Consider the following 26,830-nt stretch of genomic DNA (forward strand, 5'->3'; position numbering starts at 1 on the left):
TTGTTTAAATAAGTGTTTTTGATGTTATTTTAACTCTCCATTTGTGTACAATCTGTAATAATAATAGTTTCTTTAACTGTTTTGTGTATTATAAGGTGTTTGGGAAAGATTCCTCTTTTTTTTGGGCTTCTATCCTTAATCTCTTTTGGGGCTTTGACTTTGTTAAATGACTTAATAATGCTCATTACCATAAAGGACACTTCTGAAGACCTCGCCTCATTGGTGAGTTGGTTTTAGATAAAAAATATCTTCGTGGATTAGTTGCCAGAAGAGATAGATATTCTTAGGGGAGTAAGACAGGGGTGTCTATTGCCACCGCTGATATTTAACATAAACAGTGAGACCATATTTAAAGAGACTCTAGAAGATTGTAAAGATGGATGATTATAAAAATGGAGAAATTATTAACAACTTAGGGTATGTGGATGACAGAGTCATATTTAATTCAACTACACAGACCTTAGCAGATATACTACAACGACTGAAGTAAAACTGAATCATAATGAAACTGATAAACTTAAGGAAGACAAAATTAATGGTTTTCACAAAACATCCACGAGACAACGACAAATTACATAACAATAGTCAAATAGAAAGAGTAAACAGGTAAAAGTACTTGGGAAAATGGATGACTCATAATTCAGAGCAAATTCAAAGAGATGAAAAGACGTATTGAAATCCCAAGGTAGGTACCCGATTTTCAAATAGTATTATACAATAAAAATCTAAGATGGACCTAAGGATGAAACTACCAAAAAAATGATTTTAGGTTATAAGCCGGTCGTAACACAAGGACAACATGAAGGCCTCGTTGCTCATTATCGGCAGCGTCGGTCAGGGCTAGTTATGAATATGAAAAATAAATAGCAGTTCGACAAAAACAAAAGGAGTGACTAAAAGACTACAAAACTGCAAAGATACAAAGACGCCAATAAATCTTAATCAGAGATTTATAAAGGACTCGAATTACGTTGTAAACTATATTAAATTCTTATATAAAACAAACTATTAAAATTAACATGCTTGCCTATATAACGCAAAAAATTAGTCAACAAAATAAAATCATAAAACAATAATGAAAGAAAACAGTATTTATTAACTACTGTTAAAAATGGGATCAGACTACAACAAACTAGTATTTAGATAAATTTCTCTCACGAGATCAGATAAAAACAGGCGATATTTTAAGAAAAGTAAATTAATTATTAAAAAATTAAACAATGAGTAATGAGAGGTGCCAACCACAATTTTTCGACCGAAAAAGCTTTTTAGTTCGTAAATTAAATACGTAATATACACAGTGAATAAATGAACTTTGATTATGTATAACTTTATACTATCGCAAACTTTTCACTTCCGGGTCTTGTGCAGGGAAGCGTGCTTCAAAAAAGACGTACACAAATGGTTTTAAAGACAAGTAGAAAAGCCAATCGTATCTGTCAACTCAAAGAAACAATGAAACAGGAGAGGTAACAATAACTTGAAAATGTGGACTGAGCAGCCTTTGGATGCGCCCCTACGGTAGACCTCTAGAATTTAGAATTCTAGAATCCTTTCTACATTTTAACAATCAAACAAAGAGGGCCAAAAATAAAAAACTTACCGTTATTTTTACCACGTTTATTCGGAAACTTAAAACTGCGGCGTAAATCGACGAAGTATAAACAGTTTAGCGATGACATAGAAATATCATGATACAGTAGACTTAACATTTAAGAGCAATTAAGACTAAAATTTATGACATTACTGTACGGAACTGAGGCCAATACCAATAAAAAATTAGAAGCATTTGAACGCTGGTGCTATCGTAGAATTTTGCGTATCTCGTGGATAGACAGAGTTAATAATATTGAAGTCCTACACAAAGTTAATAAAAATGAGGAAGTCGTTCAAACTATTAAAAAGTCAAAAATTGAATATTTTTAACTGTCATAAAACGATCAAAACTGCTACAGTTGAGTATGGAAGGTTAAGTTCAAGAGAGATAGAGGAAGAAGGCGACCTCTTGGTTGCGAAATCGGAGAGATTGTTTTATCTTGATCCAACTTTTTAGAGCTGCCATAAATAAAGTTAAAATTGCCATGTCGATAGATGACGAAATTTTAAGAAGTATTAGTTGTTTTAAATTTTGTTTTTCGGAAAATATAATCACATAAATTAAATTCTATTTTATTCGATACTAAACCTAACAAATAACAAGAAAGGACAAGAATATAAACCTAGGTTATGATAGATCTCAGATATTCAAATGTGCACGGGACAATCGACATGAGTTCCATGGAAAAATTCATGGATAGATCTAAATCAACCGGACATTAAAAAGGGAAAATTAAAAAAACTGTAATCGTTTTAATTACTAAAACAAATTGGATTACCAACTCCTCAGTAGAAGGTAAGGAGATGATTTATCTACCAAAATTGAAAGAACAAGTGTCTAAAAAATATCATCTTGGAATGGTTAGTAGACAAAAAACAGTCTTATCATCGCTGTTTGTTCTATATACCTCTCCTCTATTTTCTATCCTCATATAACCAAGTTTCTCTCACTTATAGCTTTCTCAATGTTAGTTCTCCAGCTTATTTTAGGACTTCAACGTTCCCTCCTCGTGTCTAGTTTCCAATTCCACGCTGTTTTCGGAAGCCGCGACTTATTCATTTGAACTACATGTCCATACTATCTGAATTGTTGTTGTTTAACATATTTCACGATTGTCTTCAATGATTTCTTTTATTTGTTACTTTCTAACTCTAAGGGTGCGTTCATTACGGAGACCATCGCATCGTATCCTCGCCAAGATAATAGCACTGACAATGAACGCTCGCATTTAAAATAAAATGCATTTATTTTACCTAGCGATCGATACGCTGGTCGGAGCAAGGGTCTGTGGTCGGCGCCTCGTAGTGTCGATCGTAGAGTACTAGGATCGAAGGTCGAAAAAATACTAAGCTTGAATACTATGGTCCGATACCTGGCTCGAGGCTGGGCGCTGCGCTTTAACAGTGATCGCTCGCACTTTTAAAATAATGCATTTCTTTTACCTGGCGATGATAATATGATACCATCCTGTGATCCGAGCGAGGGTCGGCGCCTCGTTATGAGCGCAAACTAACGCGTCGTAGTATGTTGTATGATTCCCACGCCATACATCCATTTTCATAACTGTCAATCGGTTTTTATGCTATTCGGTCCATCTAATAATTCCATTCATCATCTAACTGTCCTTTTTGGTATTTTCATCATCATCAACCTGTATGCGTCCACTGCTGGACATAGGTCTCCCTCACCTTTTCCATCTGTCTCCGTCTTGTGCGGCTCGCATCCAGTTATTGCTAACGCGCCAGGCAGATCATTCAGATCGTCAGTCCATCTAGTTAGTGGGCGTCCTCTGCTCCGTATTGCTTCTTGCCTTGGTCTTTTAGTACTCCTTAAAGACTGGGAGATTTTTGGTATGGTATTATTTTTATCATGTTTTCTGGAAACCAGAGAACTAATTGACTGGCGCCCACGAGAAGACAAACGCAGCAGAGGACAACCACCAACACGCTGGATGGACGACATTAGATGAATATCCAAGAAATGGCAACAAGAAGCACAGAACCGTGAAGAGTGGCGAAAAATGGGAGATACCTATGTCCAGCAGTGGACAGAAGAGGTTGCATGTTGATGATTATTTTTATCATATTTTAAAGGGGATATTTAACGAAATAAAAAGGATTCTCACATGAAAAATACAGTTTTCACAATACCTACAGCTTGTATCATTTGTTAGAAGACCAAACTTACAATATATCTATTATTATATTACATTTATAGTAAAATAAAATGTAGTCGCTCCTCCAGTTCAGTGCATTTGTCAAATAAAAGCTCTAAACTGGAGGATTAATTCCGACGTATCATCCAATCTTGATACTGGGAAGTCCTTGGGAAACCATATACGTTTTCATTCATTTACTATTAAGGGAATTCTTTTATAAATAATCGTAGCTAACGTTTTTATAGCAGAAATAGGGAAAATGTTTTCATAGAATTCTTTTTCCACACCATTCAATGTGGGCGATAAGAAAAAAAGGCCAAACTGTTGTATTCGGCGACATATCGTACGCATACCAACCATCCTTTCCTGCTCTTCAAACCTGCAGGTCTGATTTGCGGTGGTTCGAGTACTACTGAATCTATAGAAGTCATAATCGGCGATCTTGTCGGTGCGTGGTTCCTTTGTGACGTCCAGAACCCTCGCTCGGTGTCCTCGGCCTTTCTGAGGAGTTCACGCTCGTTCACAATGCAGTTAATATACTGCATAAGGATTTGTTGGCCCTCGTAGAACCTTCTATCGATAATACACCGTCTTCACGAAACCCAAAAATTCGACCCCTCTTGAAGTTACTTAACTGGAACACCAGGCGAATTCTACGCAGTCTCACTCTAGGTATTTTGAGCAATAAAAAAGACTTTTCAATCAGCTACACGAAATTTAAAGTTTAACTGACACCGTAAATTCACTACAACTAAATGCTTCTTAATCACCAAACAATTGGCGCAGCTGCCACAAAAACTTAACAGATGAAACTGAATATGTTATCACTTAAATATTATGTTTTTATGGGATCAAGCCATAACTATTGATTGTGATTGTGATGATAATTACATTTTTAAATATCTGATGTTTCTATTTTCATTCCGGAAATCGTTCTCAAAAAGGATTTTGAGAAACAAATTCTGAAAAATGTGTAACCAAAGTTTTTGTTCAGTAACAAAGCTAGGAGAAAACAAATGCACTTTAACAATGTAACTCGTAGGATATCTGTGTACTAGTACGTGTGAGAGATTAAGTATAAGAGCACATGTGAAAGTAAAAGGCAGGAGGCTGCTACAGGGAAAATTAAGGAGGCTGCTACAGGGAAAATTATAATCTGGCACTTCATCGGTGCTACCCACCGCTTAAAAGGACTAAATTTAAAAAATAAGTTTTATATAAAGTTGCATAAGGTATTCTGAGGTCATTTATCAACGAAATATTCCTGTTCAGCGACCTCGAAATTCTCCGAATAATGACTGTCGACTGATTTAGAATCAAATTAATATAAAACTCCAGAAAACGACGTCCTCCTTGGCACCAGATACACTGGAGACCATCGCCGTCTTAATATTCCTGTTCAACTACATCAAAAACTCCCGAGTAATGACTTTAGACTGATTTCGAATGAAAATAACATAAAACTCTAGGATATTAGGTCCAAACTGGCACCAGATATCTCGAGGACCATCGTCGTTATCATATTCGTATTCAGCTACCTCGAAAACCCCCCACTAACAAAATTACACATTCCTGTCATTGTTTTCTTAGTTGCAAATCTTTCATTTTCTATATACTTTGGAAATGCATTTTCCTTATGCACAAAATGCAATACTTTCCCGAATCAAATGCAAAAATGTTCACAGCGATTCATCTTGCTGTGGAAAATTGGTAGGTTAGTTCTTTTTACTGCTTTATTTCCTCGCATACTTCGAATAAGTATTAATTACGTGGCAGGAGACTGCTTTGGAAATAAAGAATAAAAATTGTTTTTTCTCAAAAACAACTTGCTTTGTGTTTGTTAAGCCTTTTAACTATAAAATAATCCTCGTAAATGTTTATAGATAGCTAGTTAGATCCCATGATCGTCAAATACTCACAAAGGTTAGTTGATATTGACGAGGATATATTGAACCAAGTTAAAACATATTTCACAATAATAATATACACATTTCCAAAGCCTTCGATTCGACAAAAACATCTTAACATTGTCGTCAAAAGTATAAAAAAGGTAAAAGAGAATTCCCAGTCGGGGCAGGTATTTCTCAGTCATGATTAATGATACGAAATTAATTACTGATAGCACGACATCGACTATTGGCGCCGTTTGTAATTATTTCACGTAACATAAGCAATTGCGCTAGAGGAAATTCTATCAATTTAATTGAAGAAACCAACCTTGAATAACGAGAATGAGCGTAAACAAATACATTCAGCGCGTACGGAAGTCGTATTTACAGTAAAGTGATCAAATTATTAAAGTCACCTGGTAATAAAAGCGAAATTTTGTGTTTAAAATATTAGTTTGTTTATATTTTAGTAGGTTATCACATTATTAAATTTACAATTTATCGAAACAATTTGGGTCTTCACGTGAAAACAGTTAGAACTCGTTCACCTGGTAATATACTGAACGATTTTTACAGTTCGATTTAAAACTTTTTAAAAAGTAGGGTTTTCGCACAATCTTTTTCGTTCTGAGAAAAAAAGCAATAACCATTTTTCTACAAAGATCCTTTTGAGGCATCCACGCGTTGTACTTTTTTATTTTTTTATTGTTATCGAAGACGTCATCAACCCCACCGCAGTTATCATACAAGATTGTGGTTTCAACCAATAAAAATCGTGAAACAGAAAGCACCAAAACATTTCCTAAAAGTGAAAGAACAATAAGAAAAGATTTTTGTATATTTCCATGGTTTTCGAGCCCAAAACTTGATTTTATTCCACTAAAGAAATTAATAAATCGTTGCGTATATCTAGTTTAAGAATCGTTGGTCTTTTGTAATAACAATATTGGCACATGCACTTACTTCGAATGATGATTCAATACTAGATTATTGATTATTGTTCGGTTGCTATAAAAACGTGTGATTCCTTTATAATTTGTGAATTGGTTGTGTCAGTATTTTCATGAGATGCCTGGCAATATTTTGATATGATTTCTATGTATTTCGTGTAGGATCATAATAAATCATCATAATATGTATTCATTATATTAAATTAGCCAGTATTTACGTGACTATTTTCACATGACTGTAAAACACTTCTTTTCTTGTTATAAAGATGTAATATTTTTTATAGAACTTTCAGTAGTCATGTTGCAACGTTTTTCGGCAGTGTTCTTTATACTAATTCCTTGATAGCTGATGTTGGACCACATAATGATACTCATAATAAGGGGATGCTTTGCAGTTCTCAAAATACATGCTCTAATCTCTTTACAAATTTAACTATATGCGTAAGTATCTGGTATTATAGATTTCAATAACGCCTAACTTATTCATCATTACGGACACATTTCCTCTATTCGTATTCTAATTAGGTTACAGTAAAATTAATGTTAAAAGGTGTGAAGGATAAACCAAACTGCGATTATTCTCACTCAAATATTGCTTAGAAAAATAACCGAAAGGGCCACCTCTCAGTTTTCATGTAATTTTCTTAGGTAAATCTACGGATATTTATTCAAAATTGATTAAACATTGCAAAACCTAACCTAACTTAACCTGACTTGACCCTACGTAACCTAAAAAATATACCTTGACCTTACGTAACCTAAAAAATATTCATTAAGTATTGATCAATACTTAACTACTCTAATTTAGATTAACTTAATCTAAATAATTGAAAAACATGTGATCACAATGGGAAAATATTATTATGTACTACCCAATTTTGTTTCTGTTGTATACTCTTGCGATGTGTGAGTTGATCTGTCGCCGAGAACATTATATGTGGTGCTCGAATAGAGATTGACAATGCACTGGAGTATTGTCGGAAACGACGTCAGACCCGTCTCCTTCACAGTGCAGTGATGCAAACTTTAATTTAATTTGAAATTTGATGTCGATACATTTACAGCAATCTTATTTATTATCTTATTTGAAATTAATGCGCAAGGGGTTTTTCATTTAGATCTACTATCGCCCTATATCAACTACTTTACCGCCCCGTAAATAGAGTATGTATTATCATATATGAGAATACATTTGTTATTGTAAACAATTTTGTATTGTGTCATTATTGAAAAGTTTCGCCCCTAAAAGCCCTAAAAAATAATGTTGAAAAATGTTCTAAATTAAATTCTAATAGTCTAAGACCTAAGATACCACTGCAAGTTCACTACGTTCATAACGTATTTATATAATACATAATATATAATATAATATATAACATATAATATATAATATATAATATATAATATATAATATATAATATATAATACATAATATATAATATATAATATATAATATATAATATATAATATATAATATATAATATATAATATATAATATATAATATATAATATATAATATATAATATATAATATATAATATATAATATATAATATATAATATATAATATATAATATATAATATATAATATATAATATATAATATATAATATATAATATATAATATACAATATATAATAATATAATAGTCTCCCGTTTTATACCGCTGTCGCGGCTTTGGGAGTATAGCAGGGTAGTCTGCTATAATATATAATATATAATATATAATATATAATATATAATATAAAATATATAATATATAATTATATAATATATAATATATAATATATAATATTTATAACTTTCTACGCCGTCTTCTGATTTCCAGTCTCAATTTACCTCGGTCATTCCAAAGGTTTTCTTCAACTCCCCTCTCCCGTAAGTCTTTATCGATTCCTTCTCTCTATCTATCTAATTTATATTCATTTCATTCATCTATTCGTCGTGTATTTGATGTCTTCATAGTCTTAATTAAATATTATTAAATTAAATTTTTTATAGTATATAATGTAACACATTTGTAAATTTATATCATTTAAAAGGGTTTTTACCCCATATATTTTAGTGGCTCACAGCATGTGCACTTTGTTACACTGATGATGGAATTTGCATTCCGAAAACGTTCTGTATTTGTGTTATAGCCCGTTTGGGTGTTTTATTTATACCTTTTACTAAAAATTTTTGAAATAAATTTTTTTTACATTTTATAAACTCTCTAAACATTAACAATAAACACGAACATAGCGGGTTACTGGGAATGACAAAATGGAACTGACCAACTTGCATTTTGCCGCATTGTGACTCGTTACAAGTTTATTACTGTTTCATAAATTATTAATCGCTTATTAAATTTATCCAGCCACTCAACACTGACACTAAAATCATCTATCTTTGTGATTTTTTTATAAATTTCCACTTTTACTTTCAGAATTTAATATACAGGATTTCTTTATGAATATCAGGAAAAAAACAATTTTAATTTGAAAATAATATTAGGTTAAAACAATAACATTTCATTCACTTCCACATTCTGGACTAAAAGTCCAGCGCCACTAAATAAGCGCTCGCTGTGGACACTCTTTGGTGGTGTAACTAAATATTGCCGTGCTACAGGAAAAAGAAGACTATACCTTCCCTTGTTCCCTTTCCACCATATTGGTAATTTTCCACGAGTTTTTCCGCTGAGTAATATGACAGAGTTTTACAGATTAAAAGATGGACAGGGTTTTGAAAAATAAGAAGAAGCATGTCATCTTCTTATTTACACAAAACCTACGAAATATAATACTGATGTGCTAAAATCTGAAGACGCTAGGGATAACTACAGGAAAATTTGAAATGAAGAGCTGACAAGAATTGACGAAAATTTAAGTATAGAAGAGTACTGGACCAAATGCAAGGAAGCTATCCATACAGCGGCTAAAGGCTTTTTAAAACCTAACCAGACTAAAATAAACGAAGATTGGTTTGACGAAGAATGTAGATCCATTCAGACAAGAAGACAAAAGTACGCATTCCTACAAAATATAATGCAAGGAAAAATCCAAGGACGCAGAAATCCAGCCCGAAGAAGAATGTCCTGGATGAGAAATTTAAGAGAGTGGTTTAGCTGTACCACTAACGAATTATTCAAAACAGCAGTAAATAAAATTAGAATCGCCCTAATGATATCCAATCTCCCATAGGAGAAGCACTCAAAGAAGAAGCAGTGAATCCATTAACCAACAGAAAAATGAAGCATATAAGAGACTTCAGCAGCGCAGAACAAGATCAAACCTGGAAGACTATGAAAATCTTAGACGAGAAGAAAAAAGGACGTTTAGAAGGAAAAGGAAGAGCCATACGAAAACGGTCTAAACGAGATTGTTAACCACCACAATAGAAAAGACTCGCGAAAATTCTACCAGAAGATAAACAGCTGCAGAAAAGAAGTCAAACCCAGAATAACAGCATGTAAAGACAGAGATGGTTCCATAGTTAGTGACAAAGAACAGATACTAAACAGATGGGCGAATGAATCATTTTGAAGAACTGCTTAACGACAGTCGTGAAGAAGGCCAAATAGAAATTACTCTGCCTGAAATGGATGAAAACGCTCAAAAGCCGCCCCCACCGAAGAAGAAGTTAGAGAAGCCATTTCAAAACTGAAAAATAACAAAGCCCCCGGTTTGGACAATATTCCTCCGATCTCTTTAAAAATGGTGGTGACAACCTTTTTAAACACATGCATAAATTAGTAACCGAAATCTGGCAACGGAAGGAAACGCCTGCGGACTGGAAATTAGGAGTAATGCACACTCTTCACAAAAAGGGAGATGTGTTGGTGGGTGATAATTATAGAGGCATCACCCTACTTAACATGGCATATAAAGTATTGTCCAACGTATTGTACAGAAGATTGATCCCCTATGCTGAACAAATAGTTGGGAACTACCAGTGCTGTTTCCGACCCAATAAATCAACAACAGATCAAATCTTCACAGATCTTCACCCACCACATATTCGTGGATTTCAAAACCGCATACGACTCAGTCAACAGACAAAAACTTCTACAGGCTATGGTGGAATTTCAAATGCCCCTTCATCTTGTTCAACAACTTTGAGTTATACAGAAGTTTTGGGGAACCTGACGTTGTAAAATGTATTAAATTAGCACGCCTTTGATGGATAGGACATGTAATTAGGCGAGATGAAGACGCAACGATCAGAAAAATTTTCGACCGAAGAGGACCAGTGGGAAGACGAGCCAGAGGAAGACCAAAACTTAGGTATCAAGATAACATAGAGGATAATCTAAAATTCATCGTAGTGAAAGCATGGAGACGAGTTGCCAGAGACAGGGGCGAATGGAAGATTGTTCTGAAGAAGGCTTTGGCTCATAACGAGCTGTAATGCCACTGATGATATGATGTCATCTTCTTCACTGTCACTCGCATCTATTAGTAAATCCATCTTATCTTTTAAAGATACAATTTTGTGAGTTTAGGAATCTTCGGTTTCATTTAATTAGACACGTTTTGAAATCGGCCAAAGTGAATTGGAAGATACCTATGTCGGTTTGACTGTCTCCGAGCAAATCCAAAATTTGCTGTATGACACACTCTTTAGTTGACGTATTTTTAAAAAACTTTATATCACGGGTCATTGAAGGTCGCCGTGGCAAACAATATTTCATTCTCTAAACTCGAAAATTTACGAATGAGCTCGTCTTTCAAAGACCGTAATCGTACTACCAATGTGCTTGCTCATCGGACGATTCAAGATACTTAACAACTTTTTCTAGAGAGGCGATTAAGGGAATAATATCGACTACACTTAACTCTTTGGTTACTTCTTCAAATGGTCTTAGTAAACCGATAAGTTTTTCAACAATCATCCACTCTTCAGAAGACAGTTGGGGAATTTTATTATTTGCGATGCATAAAGACATAAGGCTCTTTGACTTCCAAAATACGCCCCAACTCCAACATATAAAAAGTGCTATTTCATCTAGTAGCACACTCTTGTGTAATCATATTTAAACTTTGAAAATTAAAGGCAGATATCGAGCACAGTTTTATTAATTAAATCTTGCCCAAGTACTTTCGCTCCCTAGAGCATATTCAGGGGCATTTCGTCAATTTTGGGCTATCCAACAATCGCAGAATGTCATAAACATAGAATTAAACATAAAGTTGAACATAACACTACACTAAACAAGGACAAACAGTTTAAAATTATTTAAAAAGTCGAAGCTACATTCTGGTCGGCAACAGGAGAGAGAATCATATTTTCCATGTTTCTTTTTATATTATAGGGATGTAATGGGGCAGGGGAGATAGGGGGGTGAGCGTGGGCGGGTGAAGCTGGATTATTGAACGTGTCGGTTTATTGAAGTGCCGCATTAGTGAGATTCTACTATACATTTTTTGAGGGGCATTTAAAAGGATTCAAATTTTTAAATTATTTTTAATAGCAAGGCTCATTTGTGTAACTGTAACTAATATATACCTCAAACTCAGTCAAACGTCAATTATTTTTATGTATATAAATAAAGCCGTGATAGATTTCTAAGATTAGTAATTTAATCATAAACGCTTTATCTTGAAAAAAATTTTATGAGGCGTTTCTAATTACTAATTTATGTGATGCAATCACAGCAAACCAAGTACAAAAATCCAGACAGTCTTAATTCAAGAGTCTGTGTTAAAACTCAGACATAACAAAACTCTACAATAAAGTAGGTCATTGCTAAATAGATATGCAAGCCTCCTGCCAGACAGTTTCATCGCTTCAACTAGCTAAATGGCTAGTATTTTCATATTAAGATTACGCCAAATTGATCCTACGTACATTAAGTAAATCTTTGCTTAATGGAATTAATGGCAAAAATGACTAAGATTTGGTATAAAATCTGACTCACGAAATTTCCACAGATAGTGAGAAAAATAGAAATGGAATTTCTATGATTAACACCACACTTAAGCTGATGATAGATCAAATGGGTAATGCTTACGAGGGAATGATAAAAAATCCGTATCTGTTTTATAATTAAGTGATAGTACTCATATTACTATACACATACTTAATCAGATGATCATTAAGCAGTTTAATTATAACTTAAATTTAATACGATTTTTTATTATCCTTTTTAAATTATTATCCTGTTGGAAATATAATATATATTATATTTGCTTACGGATTAAAATTTTATAAGCTACACTGGTGGGTATCCTTAATATTTAGTTAGATTATATAATACAATTTTTGTGTCAGTAGTCTTTTTTCGTCTTCTTTTTGTGTAGACATGACTCTTTTTTTATAATGTGCATCCAGTAAGTTGTCGTTCCATCGGTTTTCGTGGTCTTCCCACTGATCGTGTTCTTTCTTGACAGGAAACAGAATAGTCTCTTCTATATTTAATTCATACAAAAATCTTGTTCTTTACCGCTTTTGTTGGAGAACAATATCCATAAAAGAAATAAAAAATTATTAATATAATTATTATAAAATAAATTAATCCGTGTATTATTGAAAAACACAAACTGTTTTGTTAAAACAGCCATCGGCTTCAACACCAGTAACTAGTTTGTGTGTGGATCTTTCAGCAGAAAGCAGATACGTGTTTTTTACATCCTGATTTATAATATCTATCCACCAAAGCTTCGGTCTTAAATGGTTTGTATATACTACGTTGGGTACGTTGGGTTAGGTGCCACGAGGTGTGAATCATAGGAATATTTTGATTTCTGAATCAATATTATATGAAAACGATCAGTAAACTATAACGAAAACAACTAAACTAATCAAATTATCAGTTAGACATGTATATTTTTATTCATTTTAGTGTAGTCATTTAACCTAACCACTGATGTAATTATTTTGACTCACGTTTCCTTAACAGTGTATTTATTCATGATACAAATTAATATTGGTTAATAAAGACACTGATCATAAATAACATATCACGTCATATGTAAGGCAATTATGTATAGCAAACAATATGGAATGAAAATGAATCAAAACTCATATCGATTAAGCCACTATGAATTCTATTTTACCACTACCAAAAGTAAGAAAACAGCAAGTCATCATCAATCGTCTGAGAATCGGTCACATTCATACGTCAACACTTACTGAACATTGAACCAGCACCTTTCTATACAAATTGTTCAGTTCAATTCGCTTTGAACTGTCCGCAGTTTCAACAAACAATAAATCTACTACATTTAAGGTCCATATAGATGTCAAATGAAACTCCTCAATTGGGATATCAATTTTGGCGTATTCTCCAATTTTGCTAGTGGGAGGTTCTCAAAAAAAATCATTTTAAACAATTACCTACTTTTTATAATGAAATTAATGTTAAATAACAAATCATATATTAAAAGCAAGCGAATTATTTCAAATGATACTCTTCAATAATTAAAACGTATCTGAACAACACGTTTCTTGCAATTTTCCCTTAATATCAAATATCTGAACAACTTCGAAAGCGAAATTTTAACTATGTGTGTTTTAGAGAAGTTAGGTAAGGAGAGTTTCTAACACTTTGAGTGCCATATGAGAGCAACATAGTCTCACACTTTTACGGGATCGTAAGTCCGCATAAAGCCACCCCGGTCTCACCAGAACTGTAATTCATTCATTTTCAAGATATGCTGGAAGCAAATAGTTTTAGACACGTCATTGGTGGGTTTGTCGTGTCGTCGTATTGGTATTGGTTAGAAATTAAGTGATAACCAATAACAAGCTGCGAAGATACGACACACCCACCTATCAAGTGTCTGAAACTATTTACCTCGACGTTATCTTGAAATTAAACGAAGTATACTCTACAATTTTTTTCGTGGTACTTCATTGGCTTCTCACATTATACCTGTGACATCCGAAAATTCGTGGTGGTTTTTTCGATTATCTCGCACTAACCAGCTACATTGGACATGTTATGACAGCAGACACAGAAAACATGGAAAGACATTATCCAAGAAAACGTAGAATGCCGAAGATCACGAAGAAGATCGCCAACACGATCCATCGACCAAATTACATGAATATGCAAGAAACCTTGCATAAGTTAAAATAAATGACCAGAGACAGAGATTTTGGAGACGGGCAATACACGACATCACGATGACCACGACATGCTTGACATTGAGCGATAACTATCTTTATTTTACAATATGTGTAGCATAATAGAGAAATAAAAGAATACGAGAAATTATGGGTGTTAAGCACAATATAACAGGACATCAGAATAAATCAACTAAGATGGTATGGACACGTCCAAAGAATGGATGAACACAGAATACCAAAGGAAGTATTGAAATGGATACCGCATGGAAAAAGAAAGCAAGGTAGACCGAGATTAAGTTGGATAGAAGGAATCGATAAAGACTTAAGGGGGAGAAGAGTTGAAGAAAACATTTGAAGGAACAACCGAAATAAATGGAGACTGGAAATTAGAAGATGGTGTAGAACGTTATAAACTGATTGATTGATTGATGATCGCACCGTTCTTATTTATTTATATTTTATTCAGAAATGTTAAGATATTTTTCTTTCATGATTGCTGAATTCTTATAAAATTATCTCAAAGAAATATACTTTCTCCCTTCTTTTAATATGTAGATTCGTTAGGCATCTTTCTTTTTAAATCATTTTACTTCTTCTTCATGTATCATGTCGTTTTAAAATCTTGGTTACCATCATAGCTATTTGAATCTTGCCTGCTTGTGTCAATACTGTACCAATCTTGCAAGTTCTTCAACCATGAAGTCTTTCTTCATCCTGGACTGCGTTTGCCTGCTATTTTCCTTTTCATCCTTAATGTTCTGTAGCAACCGGTATTTGGGATCTCTCAGATGTCCTTAGTACTCGAGCTTTCTCTTATTGATGCTTTTTAAAATCTCGGTAGTCTTGCAAAGACGTTCTAATATTGTGGAGTTTCGAATCTCTTCCACCCAATCTACTTTTAAAATTCGTTCGAAAGCCTTAAGCTATTTTAAATCACTTTTATTTACAGTCCAAAACTGGACACCATAGAGTAAGACCGAAAACACACAGCAGCGAAGTAGGCGGATCCGCAATGACAATTTTAGGTCTCTGTTACATAATACCTTGAAGATCCTTCTGAAAACTGCTCTAGCCTGCTCAGTTCTGGATCTAATTGCACCGTGACTCTCTGCGTTTAATAACTGATGTTCATGGTAAACAATATGATCAACTTGCTCAAGTTTTTTTATTTACATGTACTGACGGTTTTAAATTTTGTTGTGTACTTCTTACGACTATTTTGGTTTTCCGTGTGTTCAGATCCAGACCTGGTTCTTTACAGCTCCCAACGACGCTGTCAATCAAGAATTGTTTGTACATCATGTTACTATAATAGTAGTTCGAAAGACAATAGATATACAAGACTTGCAAGATGAAATAGAAGATGTAGATCAAGCAAATGATGGCATAATGAAGGCTCTAAAAGAAACGAAAAGAGAGTGCTGCCCGACCGTTCTGACCCATAAAGAAAAACTAAACCAAAATACCAAAGAGCTAATAGGTAAAAGAAGACAGCTGACGAAAAAAGACGGCTCCAGCTACACAACAATGAAGAAATTAAATAAAGATATCCACCAGTAATTTTGAAAAGACGTAAGAGAAAACAATACAAGAGAAATAACTAAAATAATTCAAGAAAACAAAAGTTTAAAAGTTTTGATGCGAAATACGAACATAGGCAACAAAAATATGTACAAAATAAAAAACAAAGATGAAAACATAACTACTGAGAGAACCAAAATCCTAGAGGTTGTCGAATTCTTTTATCGCGAAATGTATGAGAGCAGCAACGAAAGGCAAGATCAGTCCCTGCCCAAAATCACAAACCAGGGATCAGCATTAATGCCAGAAATAACTCCATACGAAATCAAAACGGCACTTTTAGAAATGAAAAATAACAAATCCCCTGGCGATGACGGAGAAGTGATAGCTATCAAACTAGGTGGAAATAAAATTATCCAGGCTTTGACCAAGCTTTTCACTGAATACATCTACCAAGGAAAAACTCCTTCTCAATGGAACAATGCAGTCATTATTTTATTACACAAACAAGAAGACATAACAAATCTAAAAAACTATCTAAACATCCTATCAGTTTGCTTTCACACATATATAAACTTTTCACAAAAACTATCAAAAAAAGACTGGACGTTAAATTAGACTTCTATCAGCCTAGAGAACAAGCTGGATTTAGATCGGGATACAGCATCAACGACAACTTACTAGTGATAAAGAACCTAATAGACAAGTCTGCAGAATACAACAAACAATTGGCACTGATATTTGTCGACTACTAGAAAGCAGAAAATGTTAAAAACATTGATAGAATGCCCAATAGACCATCGCTACACTAATATAATCAAATATATCCACCAAAATGCCGCAGCTAGCGTAAGATAATGTGAACAAGAAACAAATAAATTCGGTATACAGCGAGGAGTACGGCAAGCGGACACCCTCTCCCCAAAGCTATTCACGACGCTTTTAGAACATACTTGTAAGAAGGCAAATCTGAACGAGCATGGTATCAACATAAATGGAGAGAAGCTGTCATTTGAGATTTGCAGATGATATCGTCCTTATAGCCGATCGTATGGATGATGCAATAATAATGTTTGAAAAATTATATCACGCTTCCTTGGAGATCGGACTAAAGATTAATATGAACCAGACGCAAATAATTACTAATCTGGTGCTAAATCGAAATATTGCTGTTGATGGAAGGGATATTGTGCAGACTACATCGTATAAGTACTTATGATATGAAAGAGAACCAGACATGTGAGCTCCCACGTCGCATAGGATTAGTCTGGACAGAGTTTCAATCAGAACTACCCATATGCCGCAAAAGGAAAATCTTTGACCAATGTACATGTACTCATTTATGGAGCGGAAACATTAACACTCACAAAAAAGCTAGTGCTATCCGCACTACCGCACAAGACTGAGAGAAATGGAAAGAACTGAGGGAGTCCTATGTCCAGCAGTGGATGCATACAGCTTGATGATGATGTTTTCGAAAGGTTTGTTTTCGAAGTCGAAGCGATAATAAAATAATAAATTTTACTTACAAATATTGAAATCAATATTACCAGTATTATCCCAGTTATTTAAGTTTATTATCCCGGTTTATGATCAGTATTATCCCAGTGTTCAGAACCAATTCATAATCATATTTTATGTTACAACCATACGGGAAATAAGTATGTTCTGTAAATTTTGATTGTTTACATATTGTATTGTTGTTTATAGTTTCTGGTATAATTTTAGATCTTCACTCGTATAAGTGAAACAACCATCCAAATAATTATGCAACATTCAGTTATACTACGAGCTGTGGTTAACTAGAGTAAATAGTGCGACGCATTCTTTGTTACAATCGAAACTGATTCAGTGCATAACCGGAAACTGATGCGGTCAGTTTGATGTATGTGTTTTATTGATAATTGTTTTTAAAACACCACTGTGTTTGGTATTATTTTGTAATCAAATATGTCTATTAGGAATTATTATCATAGGTATTTTTTACTACATAATAATTGTTTAAATTTGTCAATTACAATTCGATTTAGACATAGCGCAAATATACCTTTTCTGATATCAGGTAATCAGGTGATATATATAACAAATCAGATCTGGATTTAGAAGTATTCTTTTGCAATATATTGGTAACTTAAAATGTATATTGTTTTACTGTCATTCTTACGAATTCAAATAAAAATGAACTTTGCATATCTGCTTGCTAAATTGGCAGTAATTCTGTAGCAGGTTTTCTAATAGGACTTTGCCTCATCATCGTCATCATTGACAACCCTTTTTGAACCTTGGCCTGTTTCAATGTTTATTTTTAAAATTACGATATCTTGTTTCTTATATTTCAGCTTCGGTCTTTCCCTTGTGCTATATTTTACCAGCATTTGTTTGCGTATTTTGGCCAGTATTTTATCTTCTTCCATCCTTTCTACATATTTCATCTACCGTAGCCGTCCAATTTTTGATGAATCCATGAAAGTCCAATGAATTTTATGATATCTAGGTCTCGGTATGTTTTGTGTTATTCACACAATTAAATCTTCTTCGCTAGATGACATGTTCTTTTAGGGCTTCGTATATCTCTTCCGATTTTTCTTTCAAAGGTAGTTAATTGTTTTTCTTGACTTTTAGTTACTGTCCAGGTTTCAGATCCATATGTTGTTACGGATTTTAATAAGATTTTTTATATTTTGCATTTCATGTTTCTTGTGATGCTGTTGATCTCAATTGTTGTCGATTAATTAATTCACGATAGCTTTTATTGGCGATGAATATTCGTCTCCTCACTTCATCACCAAGTTTGTCGTCGAATGTAACTGGAGATCCTAAATATGTAAAGTTTTTTACACGTTCAATGTGAACTCACCTATTGTCAGGTTTTACAATTCGTTATTACATGTTGTTTGATTAGCATGCATAACTTTTTTAAGGATAGAATTATTAATCAAAATTTCAAGCGAACTTAAACATCATACAATTTTACACCAAAAAGGTACTTTTGGTAAAACTTGACACTGTACAGTTTTCGGAATATTTTGATTTGAAAATTATGAAGTAATAACCGATACTGGTATAAAGTAATAATAAAGGTTTAGATTTTCTCTAAGTTTGTCATGGGAAACGAACATTTATTGATTGTTATGACGATAAGTCAACAATAATTAGATTTTTGAAACCTTATTTGTAAAATTAGATATTGTTAATTAAATTGTTGAATATACCGACATGTTATTAACTTTAGGCGAGTGTTTAGTAAACTCTAATGCAGCTTTTATGTGTCATGCAGAAAAGTTTCCTAAATAAAAAACATTTAAAGCCGTTGAATGACGTGGTCGAAAAATTGGGAATGTGAGACCAAAAAAAATAAATTTAGAAGAATTAATAAAGAACATATTATTTTTATTTTATTTGATCAAGATCCAACATTTACCGTAAGGAATATGGCAAAACCAACAAATTCGTCTTCTTCGAGTACTTGGCGGATACTTGAAGAGCAGCAGCTACATCCTTATCATTACAGACAAGTCCAAGAGTTCTTGCCAGACGGTCTACCAGATAGAGTGGATTTTTGTGATACATTGCAAGAAAAGCAATCCAATTTTTTTAATTTTTACGCACGAGGCCACCTTTGCGTGACAATGTATGTTTAACTCCCATAATGCACATTGCAGGTGTGATGAGAATCTACGAGTCAAAAGAGTATCAAATTACCAACACTCAGTTAAACGTAATGTGTGACCAGTAACTTTAGGTAACAAATTAATAGGTCAAAAATCATATTCTACCTGGAAATTTAAATGGTGATATATTCCTTGATTTTTTAAACAGTCACTTATTCCATATATTAGAAGATTTAACGTTAAACGAGCGAAAATCTTTATTTTTTTATATACGATGGAGCTCCACCGCACTTTGATAGGTGTCCTAATTGGTTGAATAACCCATTTTCCGAATCGATGGATTGATATAGGTATAGAAGCGCCGATTCATTGGTCATGAGATTTTAATCCTTTGGATTACACAAAGTCTATGCTAGAGAGATAAATTCACGTCAAGATTTGAAAGACAGAATTCAACGTCACTTTAATGATATCATAGCTGATCTCCAACCGTTTAGAAGATGAATGGATTCTTTAGAAAAAAAGGATAGACTTGTGTATTCTTGAACACGGAGGACATTTTGAACACTTACTCTAATGATTGCATTTTATTTGATGTTCTTAGTTTTTATTTTAATTTTCTTGTGATTTTTTCTAACTACTAACTTTATCATTACTTTATAATGGGTTTCCCAATAGGGACGTCCTGTTTTTGAAATGTCATAGCGGCCATTTTGAAAATGGTAGAACTGTCACTTGTTGACGTTTGTATTAAGTATACTCTAACAAATTACCATGCCAAGATATATGCTTGAACAACGTTTGGAAATTATCCTAAAATTTTATGCTAATAATCGTTCTTTTGTGAATACCTATCGTGCATTATGTGAAAGTTATGGACCAAATCATCGTCTTGATGTGCTTGTAATTCGTCGAATCGTGGAAAAGTTTGAACGTGAATTTACTCTGCACGATACGAAACCACCAACTAGACGCCGAAATGCAAGAACTCAGGACAATATTACTGCTGTAAGAGCCAGTGTAGCGGAGCATGCAAATGTGTCCGTAAATCGACGTTCTCAAGAACTTGGACTCACCAGAATGACAACTTGGCGAATTCTGAGAGAAGATTTAGGCCTACACTCTTACAAGATTGTTCTGACTCAAGAACTGAAGCCACTTGACTATCATAAGCGTCGTTTGTTCGCTGATTGGGCACTAGACAAACTCGAAATTGATGGCGGTTTTTTAAAAAAAATAATCTTATCCGATGAAGCTCATTTTTGATTAAACGGCTTTGTGAATAAGCAAAATTGTTGTTTTTGGAGTGAAAATAATCCACATGAGATTCTTGAGAAGCCTTTGCATCCAGAAAAAGTCACTCTCTGCTGCGGTTTATGGCATGGTGGCATCATCGGACCTTATTTTTTCGAACATGGTGTAGCAGTCAACGGTGAAAGGTATCGAACGATGATAACGGATTTTTTGTGGCCTCAGTTGAATCAAATGGATTTGGATGGCGTGTTTTTCCAACAGGACGGTGCCACATGTCACACTACTGCCCCAACCATTGATTTATTGAAGAATAAGTTCCGGGAAACATTGATTTCTCTTGATGCCAGAGATCCCAGGAGAATTCAGCAACTTCGACCAGATGCTGGGCCTCCAAGAAGCTGCGATTTAACACCGTTGGATTATTTTTTATGGGGCTATGTTAAGTCATTGGTCTATGTGAACAAACCACAATCTATTGAAGACTTGAAGAGGAACATAAAGCACACCATTCGTGAGATTAATGCGGATATTTTGCATAAAGTGGCCGAAAATTAGGTTCATCGGATTCGCTCCTGCAGACGTAGTCGCGGTGGACATTTGAATGATGTGTTATTCGGAACATAATTGTTATCTATTATATTTTGCAACAAAAAAATTTTTTGATTTGGGTACAGCAATTTTTACCGTTTTCGTTTAAAAAAAAACATCAGGACATTCTTATTGGGAGACCTCTTACCAACACCGCTTATTACTTCAAAATTTTCAAATCAAAATATTTCGAAAATGGTAGACAGTACACCTTTTTGGTGTAAAATTGTATGAAAAAAGTTATGTTAAATAATACTTGGTACGAACCTTGTAACTAGCGCCCTCTATGAGTGCCAGATATAAAAAATTCATAGGATGTATCAGCTTCCAAAACATATTCGTATAAAATTGCATTAGGTACAGTGTTGCCAGTAGTTTCGCCAAAATCATGAAAAATGTGTAATTTTTTTTTTCTTCAACGCCCTTTATCTTGAAAACGGATGGTGTTACAAAATTTTTTTACTAAGCACGCCCCAATTTTTTTTTTAGTTTTTTGCTTTTCCTAGGGACGTTGTTACCTTTTTTGTAAACACCCTGTATACAATGCATAAATTGCTAATGCTAGCCAATGTTTAAGAACGTTTTAAGTATTAGGCTTTATTTTTAAAGAAAAACCATAAAGGTTTCATTTTATCTCTAAAATATTAGCATCCACACAAGCTTGAAGTGCCTGTTTTACATTACTATTAGTTAACACAAAGTTCTCTTCAATTTTAGTTGCAGTACAATAAGAAGAATATCAGATAGATATGAAACAATTTTTTATGAGTTTGAACAAAGTCCAAGAATTGCAAAGCTTCCAAATTATATTCGTGGTCCAAAAACAAACCCGTAGGAGAATCCGGTAACAACAGCAACTAAACTAAAATAAACAAAAATAGATCAAGCAACTGTAGAATAAACGTTTTATATGATAAATTTGATCAAGGTTAGGATTTGTTCAAAAGATAGAAGCAACCAGTTAAAAACGGCTTCCTTAAAGCTATCAGTAGACAAAGATAACCTCCATTTAAAATTGTTCAAAACACCCGTTAAGGATTTCAAAGTACATTGGCGGTGGTTCACCAGTGACATCATTTCTCTTTCAAGGAAGAAGAATAAAAGCATAATTGGTAAAGCATCAGGGGTGGCGGTAACATTAAAGGGGTGGTGGCGCGATGTGGGGCTCTGCCCCCGGGCGGCCCCTTCCCCTACGCTAGGCACGAATCCCACCCGGCACCGATCTATCATCAGAAGGGGGTCTCTACGATCGATGGGACAATCTTTCAGTATGTGCAAATTCAACTGCAGGCATAAGAAAGGTAAGTCTACCATGTATCTATCTTACATATTCTTTGACACCTGCATCACTTGAATTGCTACGTAGTCCGCCCCTCAACATTTTTTTAACCGTGGGCTTGATTTACGTCTACGCAAATCATGTTTCACGTTCTGGAGGAATTTCTTTAAATCGACCTCTTGTTTGCAGTTCGTTAGACATGCCTCTTATGTAAAACGGTCTTCGTGGCGTGGCATCTGTTATGATATCTGAATCATAATAATATCAAGACAGTTTCCACATGTATTCTACCGCTTGAAATACAGTCCTGCTAAATACTCGTAGCTCCACTTATTTTCCTTAACACATTTCTCTTTAGAATGCGCTGGGCTAAATTTTGTCTTTTTATCTTCTTTCTATGTTTCACTATCTTTTTTCTGCTCGGGCTATTATTTTGTTTTTTATTTATTTATTTCGATCACAGCTTTTACAGCAGCCCGTTTCAGTATCATCTACGCACTTTCCAGCTCTTCTAACGAGGTTAACAAGTTTTCAGAGAGTTATTATTATTATCCAGATTTAGCCATACAGCTCTCTCACTCCCTCTAAGGGAAAAATTTCCTAATCCCAGATACCTACGTTATCAAAAGGATTGAGATCTAGTGGGGCTCTTGTTACTAGTTTTTGCTCGCTTTTTATTCGTTGTTGTTTGTCGACGCTACTTATTATCAGAAATTAAATAGATATATATTTTCTAACTTAAAATAATAATAATAATAACAAGAAAACACTATTAAACAAAAAAATTAACAAACAACAAAAATTAATATATGCCTGAAAGAACGGTTTGTTCAGCGTACACCAAACTTTTTATCATAAATAATAATATTACTATTTTTACTAGAACTTATTGACCTCTATATGGATCGCCGATTTATTAGTGGGCAGCTTTGACCTGTAAATTAATTTCCACTTGAAATATAAAGATTAGATGGATCCTAGAGATGGATCCGAGAAAGCAATTCTCTGCTTTTCTTTATCTATCTCTAGTTTTTAAAGGTTTCTTTATTTCTACAATCGTGTATAAAAATTCTCAATATTAATCTGCCCTAGTAACCTTTTAAAAAGGATTCTCAAAAACACAAGGTTTCCGAAAAAAAATAAAAAGACATAAAAGATAGCATAAAAGGTGGCCAAGAAGAGAAGGTCGAGGAGATCCAAATATCCAAAAATTACAAATCTTTGACAAGCAAAATAATAAATAACTTTAAAATTTGATTATTCATTAAATAATTTTCTGGGTGCCTTTTGATTTTTCAAATTCTCAAAGAGATTCATATGAAACTATTCAGTTCCAACAAGTTTAAGACTTTTGGAAATTAATACCTAATTAATGTTTTCTATTTTTATGCTTCAGATACATACGTTAAGTAAAATGAATTGTAATAGTCTAGTTATCCAAACCGTTCATAGTTGTGTAGCATCGTTTCACATGTAACACTATTTCCGTGTTATCGAGCCCTATGTGACTTGGTATGCAGGACTATAATCTCGCAAAAATTTTCGTACACATCTGGACGTTGATAGTAGCACAGTTTTCTGCGTGGTCTTATAGACATGTTCATTTAGACCCGGCTACTCTATGATTTCTAGGAGATTCTTCGGAACGACTTTAGTAGTAGAGAGAATAATAGGTATTGTCTGAGTACTTTCCAGATCTCTATACTTGGCGATCTTTTCGTTATATTTAACACAAGGTTTATTGTTGTTAAGTATCGCCACATAAATTAAATTGTGAAGATGCAACATTCACATTCTCCAAATTTTCATATATTTGAATTATGTATATTAATGAATTTTAAAGGCCAATCGATAATATTTTGAATCAAAACTCACGTTTTAATGTCGAAAAAACATACTAAAAATGAAGTTCTAAGACATAAGTCACATTATCCAACAGATGAGTTGCAGCAAAATTCACATTCTCTAATTTGACCGATCAGGGTGCATAGGGCGCATCATCTGATTGTCGTCATTCCGGTGTTGTTTTGTTAACCTCATTATAATACAAGACTGATCAGTACAATACCAGCCCTTGCCCCCCAGGGCGACAGAGAAAACTGATGCAAAACAGTCCCTGCATCTCTTTCTAATTTGCCAAGTTTATCGATCACGTGACATAAATGACCAATACGTGGTCGATAACCCGGCCCATTAGACAGAGATGCAGGCACTACTGTGCGTATTTTGCGACGAAACCAGTGAAAAAAGTTCTTCTTCCTCTTTATAAGCAAGTCTGCTTGTTCATTGGCGGATTAATACCTCTATGGAAGGTTGTCACTCCATATTTTGCGCGGTCATCCGATACTTCTTTTGCCGATTGGTGACTTATCTCTTGCTATTTTGACGATACGAGTCTCCTCAATTCTGCTGTGGTTATTCCATTCTTTTTTTCTATTTTATGTCAATTTATTTATACACTGTACATTACACTTTCTTCTGTCTTCACTTCCCTTTCGATCTTTCAGCGTATTTCCTGTAATTCTTTTCAGTACTCACTTGTGGCTTTGTCGGGTCTTGTTTCTGAGACATTTCATTATTGGTCTTACACTGGCGTTATAAATTCTTGACTTCATCTTAGTGTTAATGTGTCTGTTTCGTCATATAGTGTTACTAAGGCATCCTGCTAGTCTATTTGCTTTTTGTACTTGATCTCTCACTTCTTTGTCCAGGTCTCCATAGCTGGACAGTGTAATTTTCCATTACTTGTTCAATACTGATGCCGTCAATTTCTATTTTACATCTGGTTGGTTCTTTGCTGACTACTATTGTTTTAGTTTTCTGAGATGAGATTGTCATATTAAATTCTTTTGCTCTTATGTTAAATCTGTGGACCAGTCTTTGCAGACTATCTTCATCTTGGGCTATCAATATTGCATCGTCTGCGTAACAAAGTATTTCTATTTCTTTGTTTCTCATTCTGTATCCTCTTCCTTTGTTTGTGATTAAAGTTGACGTCAACAACTTGTTAAAGACGCATTACGGGCATCAGTGGAGGAACAATGAGAAATAAAAGGAGAATTTACTCTTCTACAAAAATGTCATCGATGGGCTGATCACAATGCAGAACCCGAATCAGTTTGCAACACATCGAAGAAGTTAACATCCTTAATGTTTAAAAAAAATATCTAAAACAGTATCTAAAACAATAAAAAAAATCTGGTTTATAAAACAAATAATAATTAGATTGATATAAGGTTAAATGCTCGAATAAATGCACTTTGAAAGTGGTTGAAACCTCAAAATAATAATTAGTTTTAAAGAGTAAAACATCAAATAAATTTAATTATTTGTTAAAAATTAAATCAAAATAAAATAATTTAATTAATGTTTTCATTGCTTACCCACAAAAATCATAGCTTTATAAATCACCTTATTTTTCTTCGTTCTAGTTTTTAATTTAAAGTTAAAATATAAATAAATCAAAGTTCAAATACGTTGCTTCATAACTATCATTATCTATGAGAGTTTGGTGTAAAACTCTCATAGTCTGAATTTTAAATTAAATTTACAAAACAATCCTCGTAAAATACAACCATAAAGCATTATACCATGGCCTTCAGTATAAAGCAGTGTTTCTCATTTTTCCGAAAATTAAGAAACGTGGAGAATATGAATTTTGCATCTACACTATTGAATTAGTGTTGTTTGTCTCGTTAATTTGGAGAGGTTTAGCTGCGAACTATGTTCATTAGCCACAGATCTTATTAATGAAATATTACTGACTTAAAATTAAATGTATTGTAATCTACGTATTTTTAAATAGTATGTACTTGTGGATATCATTTGTATTTTAGTGACTACCTCAAAATTTTTTAAGCTATTCATGCTAAATATTTATTTTTGTTTTCCTGAAAAAATCAATTAAGAGACCTTACACTGATTTGTTGAA

At 33.8% G+C, this 26,830-nt stretch overlaps 1 protein-coding gene across 15 annotated transcripts in view; it reads left to right on the top strand.

Moving 5' to 3' along the window:
• The window catches only part of Pde11 (Phosphodiesterase 11), a 252,073-nt gene that overhangs the window by 77,829 nt on the left and 147,414 nt on the right, over positions 1-26,830 (top strand). For 7 of the 15 annotated variants that reach the window (XM_072542025.1, XM_072542022.1, XM_072542042.1 and 4 more), the window contains one exon: positions 22,338-22,921. The exons of the other annotated variants lie outside the window; for them this stretch is intronic. In XM_072542025.1, the coding sequence (XP_072398126.1) occupies positions 22,531-22,921 (391 nt within the window). In that variant the 5' untranslated portion in view covers positions 22,338-22,530. The remainder of the gene's footprint in view (positions 1-22,337; positions 22,922-26,830) is intronic. 15 annotated transcript variants of the gene reach the window in all.

Source organism: Diabrotica undecimpunctata, chromosome 1 (assembly GCF_040954645.1).
Source record: "Diabrotica undecimpunctata isolate CICGRU chromosome 1, icDiaUnde3, whole genome shotgun sequence".
Taxonomy (NCBI): domain Eukaryota; kingdom Metazoa; phylum Arthropoda; class Insecta; order Coleoptera; family Chrysomelidae; genus Diabrotica; species Diabrotica undecimpunctata.